The sequence below is a fragment of the Microtus pennsylvanicus genome, chromosome X, assembly GCF_037038515.1.
Source record: "Microtus pennsylvanicus isolate mMicPen1 chromosome X, mMicPen1.hap1, whole genome shotgun sequence".
NCBI classification, from domain to species: Eukaryota; Metazoa; Chordata; class Mammalia; order Rodentia; family Cricetidae; genus Microtus; species Microtus pennsylvanicus.
In genome coordinates this window covers 37376624-37386996 of record NC_134601.1, presented here as the reverse complement: position 1 = coordinate 37386996, position 10373 = coordinate 37376624, and the positions used below count along the sequence as shown (strand labels likewise).

General features: G+C 55.5%; 1 protein-coding gene across 1 annotated transcript; it reads right to left on the bottom strand.

The window, feature by feature from the left end:
- Nucleotides 1-407: 407 nt before the first annotated feature.
- LOC142841511 (putative PWWP domain-containing DNA repair factor 4) lies at nucleotides 408-2459 on the bottom strand. Its single transcript, XM_075958435.1, has one exon. The coding sequence runs from the start codon at nucleotides 2457-2459 to the stop codon at nucleotides 408-410; it is 2052 nt and encodes a 683-aa protein (XP_075814550.1).
- Nucleotides 2460-10373: the final 7914 nt, after the last annotated feature.

Here is a 10373-nt window from a genome sequence, read left to right as displayed (position 1 = left end):
AGAGACACACAGAGAGACACAGTGTCATCAGGAACCTGGTGTGCTGTCTGGGTGCGTCGGGTCCATGCAGAGAGGGCAAGTCTGCACATAGCTAGCTAATACTCCACCCATAGCTGGTGACGGTCCAGAGAGGAGACCCCATGGGACTTCTCCACGCTTGGGCACAGGCCACAGAGGGCTAGGCCCGGCCTGAAGCTAACAGGAATTGCCGAATCCATGTAGACAATCTGCAACATCAAGCACATTTGTGAACGTTTATTTGGGGGGGGGGAGTAGGGGTGGGGTCTGTGTGTGGAGAAACAGGTACGCGGTGAGGAGCGGTCATAGCAAGCCCCACAGTCTCCCAGATGGTTCTCTTTTGGAGGTGGAGCTGCAGGGGAGGATGGCAGAAAGGAGGAGGCTCCCTTCTAAGGAGTGGGTGCAGGAGGGTCCCTGCCAGCCCCAATCCTGGCTGCTGACCTCTTCCGGGCCGCCTTTAGGATGGTCTTCTCAAAAAGCTCTTTTTCACGATAGTGCACAGGTGGGCCACGCAGGTACTTCTCTTCTGCCTCCTTGTAGCTGAGCTCATCCAGGGCAGCGATGGAACAGATGATTGCCTCTGGAAGAAGAACCTCCATGGTGAGCCGGACTTGGTCTCCTCTTGCCAGCGAGAGCAGGGCCTGGTCTGCTTCCTTGGATATTTCTTGCAAATGTCTGGCCACGAAATACAACTGGTCCTCATCCTCCAGATAGGTCTCAATGCAGAAGACTTCCCTCTTTGACTTCCAGAGGTCGTCCAGCCACCAGGACGGTTTCCTGCCCTTCACGATGTCCAGCAGGTGCTGGTCGGCCCCCTTTCTCTTTACGATGAAGTCTACGAGCTTCTGGTTGGCTCTGTCCCAAGCGGCTCTCATGCGGTCAGGCAGGAGTTTCTTGCGGGGCCTCTTCCCACCGGGGGCGGTCTCCTCCTCCCAGTCTTCCAAGTCGGCATAGCTCACCTTGGGGAAATCAATGCACAGGTCGCCCTCTTGAATGGCTCTCCTCAGCGGGTAACTGGCTCGGGCGGTGTAGTAGTCCAGAAAGGAGCCCCGGAAGGAGCCACAGGCGAGGTCTTCTCTGTAGCGGTCGATCACCGAGAGGCACCAGCTGATGCCCTGGCCATACACTTTGCTGGCTCTCCGCAGGAGGGAGAATCTCTCCCCACAGTCCAGGAGCTTCAGCTTGCGGAGAGGGACGCGAACACCCCTGCGCTCAAACTGCATGTTGCCCTCGATCAGCAGCACCCTGGCCGTCTTGTCGTTCTTGCTGACACTCTTGACCACCGCTGGCCAGAAAGGAAGGTCCTGGAATTTGAACCAGACCAGCATCCCTCGTTCGATGGTATTCGTCTCCTGGGCAGAAGCCACACTGGTGGCTTGGCAGTCTTCCTGAACTCCAGGGGCTCTCCTCTTGACCCTGGCCTTAGTCACCTTCGAGTGCACTCGAGTTTCCAGTCCCGAGAGCCCGCAATGTGCACACAGCACATGGATCTTCCTTTTCCTGCCAGCAATGCGGACTGATCTTCGCAGACTCGGGACTGGAGGCGCGCAGGCTGCCGATGCCCCCTCTGAGTCTGGCCCCGGGGTCAGCGGGCCGGGATCCTCCTTGTTCTCTGGGAGGGTGGTCTTCCTTTGGGCTCCAATGGCCCGGATCTCTAGGCCGCCACACCGTACTTGCTGCTTGAGAGCTTTGGGCGAGGTAGAGGCGTGCCTCCTCGGTGGCCCAGAGGCAGGTCTATGCTCATTGTTAGCACGGGCACCCTCCCTAGAGGCCCGGGTGCTCAACTTTCTCTTGCCAGGATTATCACCAGCATTTCCTATTGGCGACTTGCAGGAAATTGGCCGCGCTCTGGTGCCCCTTACCCTGTTCCCTTGCATTTCAGAGTAAGGGGACTCTACAGTGGCTTGGGCCTGGGCTTCCCCCCCTTGCACTGCAGGCTCATTCCCTGAGCCCATCAACACAGGTCCTGGGCGGCCTCGCTTCCCAGGACTCCTGTGGGAGAGCCCTTGGCCTTTCTGGTTGCGTCCTTGGGGGTGCGGGCACTGGCGTGGGCTGGAGCTGGTCTCCTCTTTCGGAACCTTGGGAGCCGCTGTGCTGGTTCTTCGGCCACCTGCCCTTTCTCCTTGATATAAGCGGGTTCCCTCGCCCAGAACATCCAGGGCCACCTTGAGGGCTCTTCTGTATGTCCTGGTCTGCCCTGGCGGGCCATTGCCCTGTGACTCCTTTCTGGCCAAGGAGGCGATGGTTACGATTTCAGACTTGGTTAGGGGCCTCGCCTCTGTGCTCCTCACTCTGGTCTTCTCACCAACAGAGAGAATTTGGACCTCCAGGAAAGAGGCCCCTCTCCTCTTACTATGGGCTGAGATCCTGGGTCTGGTCAACACCCTTGCAGGCCACAGCTGGCCCTTCCAGCCACAGAGCACATACTCTGCAGAGTCCATGGCTGGGGCTGTTCTGATCAGGGCAGGGTGACCCCCTGCGTTGTGGTGGGCACTGCTCCCTGCTGGTAGTCTCTGTCTGGCCTGGCTCCCCTGCCTGGGGTGCTGTCCTCCCTCCAGAATCTGGTAGACAAACTCAACCTGAGGGCCTCTCTCAGGGTGATGTGGGCCTGCCCTGTAAGTGTGGGAGAGGGAAGCAGAGCTGCATTAGGACGGAATTAGCCTTTAGTGGATACTGAAGCAACAGCTCAGTGAGGCGAGGAGAGAGAAAGCAAGGGGGTGCCCAAAGTCTGTCGTTCCGCAGGGATGAGGGTGTGTGCCTGAGAAGATGTGGAAGGATCCAGAGCAGATGTGTGACACATGGTCGCCCACCCTGAGGCTAGGGTGGTGAACTTCCTCCCAGAGAGGTGAGTGTCTTTACTTGGCTTGTGTATTTTCCTGCCCATCCAATGCCTTGGGGGCTCCCTGGGATTCCTTCCGGGTGGGGGGAGCCTCATTGCTTTCTTTCCTAGGGAGCTACCCCCGCCCTGTACCCCACCTCAGGAAGCCTGTGCACACCTAGTGCACCTTGCCTTCTGCACCAGTATGATACCAGGTTGAGGAACGGTGTGTGTGTGTGTGTGTGTGTGTGTGTGTGTGTGTGTGTGTGTGTGTGGAAATCTTCATGGTGATTTGCATAACATGGCAGGTAAGGATGGTTGCTGAGACTGTCATAGCTTCTGGCCTCCCTTCCTTTCCCCCGCCCCCTCATAGTTTGGTTCTGACCTCTTGCTCCCAACTCCCTGCTGGACCTCGCTATGGGATCAAGTGCACACGTGGCACAAAGGAGAGCCCCCCCCCAGGAAAGCACTTCACCATAGAGAAATGCTTTCTAATTGGCAGACTCAGTAGTGTCAGATGAGAGCAACAGGGTAAGTGTCGCCATTGGTATTGCCCACTCTCCTGCTGCTGCCTCAAGTCCATGGGCCCTGCACACCCATATCTGCTGGTGATGGGCACTGTTCTACCATCAGATTCCAGGCCACAGAACTCTCCTGCCCACAACCTCTGTGCCATAATGTTAATCCACAGGGTCGTCTTATACAGACAGGAAATCAAAGCGGCTGTTTGATGCCCTGGATGGTCACTTGCCCATCCCTAAGTCCAGAATGCATGCTTTGAATCTTAAGTGTTGTCCAATCTCATCTGTAGGGTAGCTCTCCCGTCCATGTCCCTCCATTCTCTGCCTCTCCACACAGGGCCTCCCCCGTGCTTCTCAGTGGAGTCTCGTCCCTTTCTGCTCACAGTGAGTGGGTGTGTGTCAGGGGTCTACTCCTTTCCTGACTGCTCTTGCCTTGGGCCCGTGTTTTCCTATCAGCCGTGAGCATGCCGTGCGTGTCGTACATGCACTCTGGAAACAAAGCCCACATCTGTCTGATCCTCAGGAGAGGCCCACTGAGGGTGCCGATGACCACACATGGAAGAACCACGGAGGGCTCACAAGCCACAGTCGCTCACTGTTCCTGCCAAGACGCAGGCGGCTTCTGTCATTACCGGGCCAGCACCAGGCACAGCGCCACAGAGCACTGTGGACCCGGGGCTCCTGACGCAGTTCCCTGAGGAGCCTGGTCATTTTGGGGACTCCTGTTAGCCCACGACCCCTTCGGTGAGTGCGGGCACCCCGACCTCTCCCTTAGGGACTCCAGGCCTTGCCTTAGCCATGGGAATTCCCGACCGGACAGAAATATGGGTGGCAAATGATATTCGCTTCAGTCCCTCAGCCCTCCCCTTCCCACCCTCTGTATCCATAAACACCCATCGGTAATTCTAGCACCAGATCCCTATTCACTGCTCAGATGTACAGTGTCCCCTCTGCCGTATTCCCGTTCAAGTCTTACCGATTTCCAATCTGATCTCACAGTGCATAAAGTGGCTCTCAACATGCAGGAGTCTAGGTCTGGCCCAGGCCACACCTGCTGGGTGATGCAATAGTAAATGTGGTCTGTGCAATCTGGGGTCCAATTTAGGGATCACCCGCAGTGGTTCTTCCTCCGAGAAATCTGTGTGATCTCACAGGGTTGGCCTGCTCTGATCCAGCTTCCGTGGAGTCCTCGGCCACAGGTATCTATCTGCTGAGGACACAGAGGAAAACATAGGCACCTCAGTTACTTCCGGCTGCCCTCTGCTGGACCTTCCGAGCACATGCTCACCAGCAAGGCTGACTGAACACCATCTAGCCCAAGCAACCATGCCCCCATCCATATGCGGGTACCACACCTCGAGCACGAGAGAGCCCACCGCTCACTCGGTGCCCTTAGCAATCATGGAGGCCCGCGTTATAGTTATAGAATGCAAGCTTTCCACCCCAGGCAGGGGTGCCTGCAGGAGCTTCTGCTTCCCTCAGGCGTGATGTTCTCAGCCTCACACACTTCCTGAGTTAGAAAACATACCCGGGAATATCAAGTTTGTGTTCAAGCCCACATGCCAGGACATCCAGGCAGCATCTGTAACTCAGTCACAGAGAAAAACATCTGCACCCATATCAGGCCACGCTCTCCCCGGCGTGTGTATTCCATCTGTGCAGGCCTACTGCGCCGTGCCTTAGAAAAGCCCTCCGTCTTCTACACCTGCTTAAATATTGTCAGTTTTGCCATCCGGCTCCATCGATTCAGGCATCACCTCTAGTGCACTACCTTCAACAGTTACCTTTCCGATGAAAGCAGCAAAGTCTTCCCCAGAGGTGCACGGAGAAGGGTGCAAGATGGAATCCTGAAATCCCTGTCTCAACACATGCTTTGGCCCCGTGCCCGAGGCCTTCTGTCAAGAACTCGCACACGGTCTCCGTGTGCAACGTCCATTCACGTTTTGTCCAGATGGGAACTTCCAGATGGCTCCCCTCCCTGTGGTGAGACAAACAGACAGGGCCCAGTCTGACGAGAGGGTGCGAAAAGGGCACAGAGTGTATTATTCACACGCAGGGGCCGAGATACAGGGAGAGATGCCGATGATGGGCTGCTGGGTCAGAGGGAAACCCCAGCTGCACACCCTGTAACACAGCCCAGCTGATGCTTAACCCATCTGTGAGCAGAGCAAAGACTCTGACCCGGGCACAAACTAACACCCGTCGAGGGATCAGATGCTGCCCCTTCTTCAGGTGCTCTCATACCGCACTGACTTTTTTTTCCCTCAGTCTGCCTAGCTTCGATTAGTGGCCACTTTAGAGGCGGCTGTCTTTTGGAGGCATTTCTTCCCTTCTTGTGTCAGGTCTCCAGGCCAAGAGATCTGGAGACCTCGGCTTCTATCCTACAAGGGAACTGCCAGTCCTCATCCACGTTGACCTCCTCCTTAAATGCCTTCCACCTTCTCTCTCTCACACAACACAAGCTACAACTCTCTCGGGTAAGGTGCCATCGCACCAAAACGGCCATTCTGTCAAGAGCACATGTGACAATCATTGCCAAACAGCGACGAGGCAGCCATTTACGTAGGTTGCCGAGCTATCCTTTCAGGGCCTGAAAGGATAAAGCTGGCACCAACGCGGTGAGGTGTTACCCGAGGACAAAGAGACAGGGCTGGCTGAGCACCAGTCGTTGGGGCTTCACGTCAAACAGTAATAGCCAGAACCTTTCCTGTCCCACGAAAGAGCCAGCACGTACCCACGGCACACTCACGGGCCCAGCTCACATTCACTCAGGATGGCTGCAGGCACCTACCTGTGTGCCTCGCGTGTCTGTCTAGTGATCCCACGTCTCCACTCTGTGAGTATCTTTGGCTAATGTATCTGTAACCAGGAAAGAATGGCTTGTCCCCATTGTCATGGCAACCACAGTGTCACAGGAAAAACGTTCTCCCCTAGTAAGAGGCCAGTTCTCTGTAGAAATCAGGAAGGAGGCTGCCTGACTGTTCACTTACATCTCTGTCACCTAGTTCCCCCACCATCCCCTGCAGCTGCACGCATGAAACAGAGTAAGCATGCACACAACGACAGAAGACCATGCTGCCTGCCATTCCAGGGTGCAGGGGCCTTGGTGCTGGGCTTTGACAAGGGGCCGGGACAAGGCAAGACAAGAGCTGACAGGCTCCGTTCTACCTTCTACTATAATAAGATCAGGCAGGGGCCAGGTCTGAGAAGGACACCTTTTCACCTGACAGAATTTGGAAGGCAGGCACTTTGTCTCTCCAGCTGGAAATAAGTGTTCTAGGTCACTTTGCAACAAATATGGAGGACCTTGAACCTCCAGGATATCAGGTAGCAGCATCATTCCCCCCACCCCTGTCCCCCCCAAAAAAATTACATGGTGAATCTCAAGCAGAAAGGAGAGAGAACCCACTTCAAATGGCAGGAAGCTTTGGAAACCTCAAAGCCATGCTTTGTATGCCCCTGCAGAGACTCGGGGCCTTCCACATGGCTCGTTCAGTACCCTTTGAGCATTCCCGCCATTCCGCACAGGTCCTTACTTCCACAGGTGGGAGCGTTGCAAACAGGGAGCAGAGGTGTTCCGGGCACTTTCAGCCCTTCCTAGGTGAGTTTCCAGTTTGTGCATGCACAACCGAAAGCTCCAAGTCAAGTATGCTTCATTGCTGGGTCGGTCTCAAGACGGACCAGCGCCAGCCTGGCTCACATAAGCTGACATGGTTTTCTATAGAGGTAGAACACTGACCCATAGTGAGGCCGACCTGGGATGCCGCCCCCTCCCTCGCCCACCCGGAGGACACAGAGCTAAGGGAGTCTGAGGATTGTGGAGAGCTGCGTCCCTCTGGGTGAGTGAGTAGTTACTGAAACCCAGGTTAGTCTCTGAGATGACGTCCTGAGCCCAAATTCCCCAGTGGAGTGGAGGAGGCCTGGAAGGGCTGTGTGGAAAGCTCTGATAGGAAGCAGGGACTGAGAAGAGTGGGCGGGACGATATGTGTGCTCACAAAGGAGCAGGGACCTGCCACATGGCCCTTTCTGATGTCTGGGTCAGTGAGACATTCATCCGGGTCCACAGGTCCACAGTTGTGCTGAGTCAAAACACGAGTGTGGCTGTTTAAGGTCCTCCCGAGCCTTAAAGGGAAATTTCCCCTCCACGCGTGCATACGTGCGTGCATGCCTGCGTGCATACGTGCTTGTGCGTGGTTGTGGGCGGGCCTAAAGACATTGGACAGGAGCACGCATGCTCACGCCCCCACGCTTTTCCACAGAGGCGGACGATTTACTGGAAGTGAGAACTAACTGGCTGGGACCGCTGCGGAGGGGAAGCGGGGTTTCGGGTCGCCCTCCCGAGGCCATTCCTCTAGGTGAGTGACCAGGTGTTAGGACCCAGGATCTTCCCTGAGGTGGTTGATGCCTGGCTCCTGAATTCCACACCACATCTCCGCTCCTCATGGCCCAGGTTCCCGGAGGAAAGTCTAGGAATGTTTTGTGAGGGACGCAGGACTGAGAAGAGCGGACCAGAAACACGCGTGCTTGGGGAAAGACTTAGGGACCTCCCCATGGCCCGTTCCGAGGTCTCTGGGCACTTCCGATGTCCTCTGGGACATCCATAGAGGGCGGACCTAGGTGAAAGGGGCGGTGGGTGTTCAGGTCCGCGCAAGCCTTAATCTGCTCTATTCCGGGACACGCGCGTGCCACCCCAACACTCAAGTCATGTATGTGTCATTGCCCCGTGGACCTAGCTAGGTGTGACGCGCCTTAGTGGGTAAGGAGGGTCTGTGGGGATCAACGTGAATCCTGTCCTCCTAGGTTTGTGACAATTTATGGGGCCCCGGAAGAGCCCGTGATGTCCAGAGCCTGGCTTCTGAATGTGACTGGAGGAGGCCAGATTGAGCAGTCTGAGAAAGCTGTGCTGGGGCCCCACGGCCTGAGGGCACTGGGCAGGGCAGTTTTGCCTGCTGCTGGAGGGACTAGGGACCTTCCAGGAGGCACCTTTTGTACCTCTTGGGCATTTTCCAGATTGGTCCAGGCAGAGAGCTAGAGGGGCGGGCACTCTGAGAAGAGGAGGTGCTCTGGGCCTTTCCCACCCTCGATAGTGGGGTCCCGTTTCAGCCACGTGTGACTGCAAGCCCAGAGTCCCTAGACATGATTTCTATAGGTGAACCTTACCATGGAAGTGGAAGAGCCTTGGTTAGACCCTTGCCTACCCTCCTTTCTGCTCTTCCAGAATCAGGGATTCTTAGGTTCAGGAAGTGAGGACGAACTAGGTGTGATTCCCCCTCCAGTGGAAGGACAGTCTCAGAGAATGGTGGTGAAGCAGGTCCACCTTGGCGAGTGACTGGTCACTAGGGCCCGCCATGGTGGCCCTTGAGGTGATGTCTGGAGCCTCCCTTCTGCATCAGACTGCAATCAAGGACAGAGGGGAGATCTGAGAAAGCTCTGTCAGGACCGCAGGGCCCTGAAGGAGTGGGCAGGACAGCATGTGTTCTGGTGAAGGAAGTCCTGTCCCTTCGAGCCCCCGTTACTGCAGTTCCCGGACCAGCCGTGTGCACCTTCAAGTCCAGGTCAACACACAAGCTTCCTTACTTGCATGGGTCTAGTCCTTTAGCTCCTTGCAGCAGGCTCATCCATGCATGCCTGAATGCTTCTCCACCTGATCACACATCATCCCATTCGGGGATGTGGGGCCCACTCAGGTGGGACAAGCTTCCCAAGGGAAGAGAACTCTCAGGGAAATGTGGCTGAAGTGTGGTCACGTTATCTGGGTTGGTCCCTCTTCTGAAGATCTGGTGGTTCCAAAATCAGAGTCAGCCTGGATCCACAGTACTTGGTGCTGTATCACCTACCACACACGCCAGGCACTACCCCACCCCCACTCTGCCACACACACACACTCACACACACACACACACGCACACACACAGACAAACACACACACTCTCCTCGTGTCTGTGCACCAGCTGGGCCCACATGCGAGGCATTTCTCATGCATAGGAGTTGTTCCAGCCAGTAGGAAAGCATGCTTGTGGAGGCAGGCAATGTCTAGGTGTTACCTTCCTCTAAAGAGAACGAGGTTTCTGAGGGAAAGGTCTTGGAGTAGGCTGCTCTTGTTGGGTGACTGCTTATTCAAAGAGAAACTGTGTCAGAGTGTGTGGAGGTGATCAGGCTTGTGCCTGGAGGATCCAAACTTGGCCTGTGAGGTGACTTGTCGAGGGGCAAATAGAAGGGCCCCCGGGGGCTGCACTTCATCACAGAGGGGTGTGGATCGTCATGGGGCTCCCTACAAATGCCACGGTGAAAAGAGTAACTATCCCCACGAAATCAAAATGAAATCTGTCTGAAAATACCTTAGTTATTTAGCAGATGTTGGTTCAAACTTCTAGAGACTGACCCCAGGCGGGTTGTTTTTGACACGACTAAATAAAGCACAATTTGGGGGAAAAAATTTCTGGTAACGATGATCTCATTAACATGTGCCGGATGAATATGGAGGCCTGACTACATAGAAACTCTCTTGCAACGTACATGTGACCTCTACCACGAAGATGGTTTCTATAGCTTAGGGACCTGGGGTCTGGTGTGGCTCAGTCACGCGGATAGCGTTGAGGTCACCAGGCCATAACGTCCATGGGCCATCTCCCCTAAGGATGGGCTCTGTTGACGGAGAAACCAAACTAAAGGTGAAGGTCTAGGGAGGGAGAGTCAAACATAATAATCTGGGAGATCCGGGTGTGGCCTGGCTCTGCAGGCAGCACAGATCACCAGGCTTTTAACAGCATCCTCTCCAGGTCTTCTGGTTGGAAAACAGACGTAGGCATCCCTTCTGTTGAGGAGACATGCCTGGATGCTTACCGTTCCTAGTTCCCATAGTGGTTGTCTGTGAGTACAGGGGCCTCATGCCCATTTACAGGCTGTGTGTCACTCACTGTGCGTGGGTATATTGGCGAACCTCTGCATTTGCCTCCATTGGGTCCTTCAAGGATGTTGGAGTCCATGTGTTGCTTCTGAGACATGCAGACTCAGAG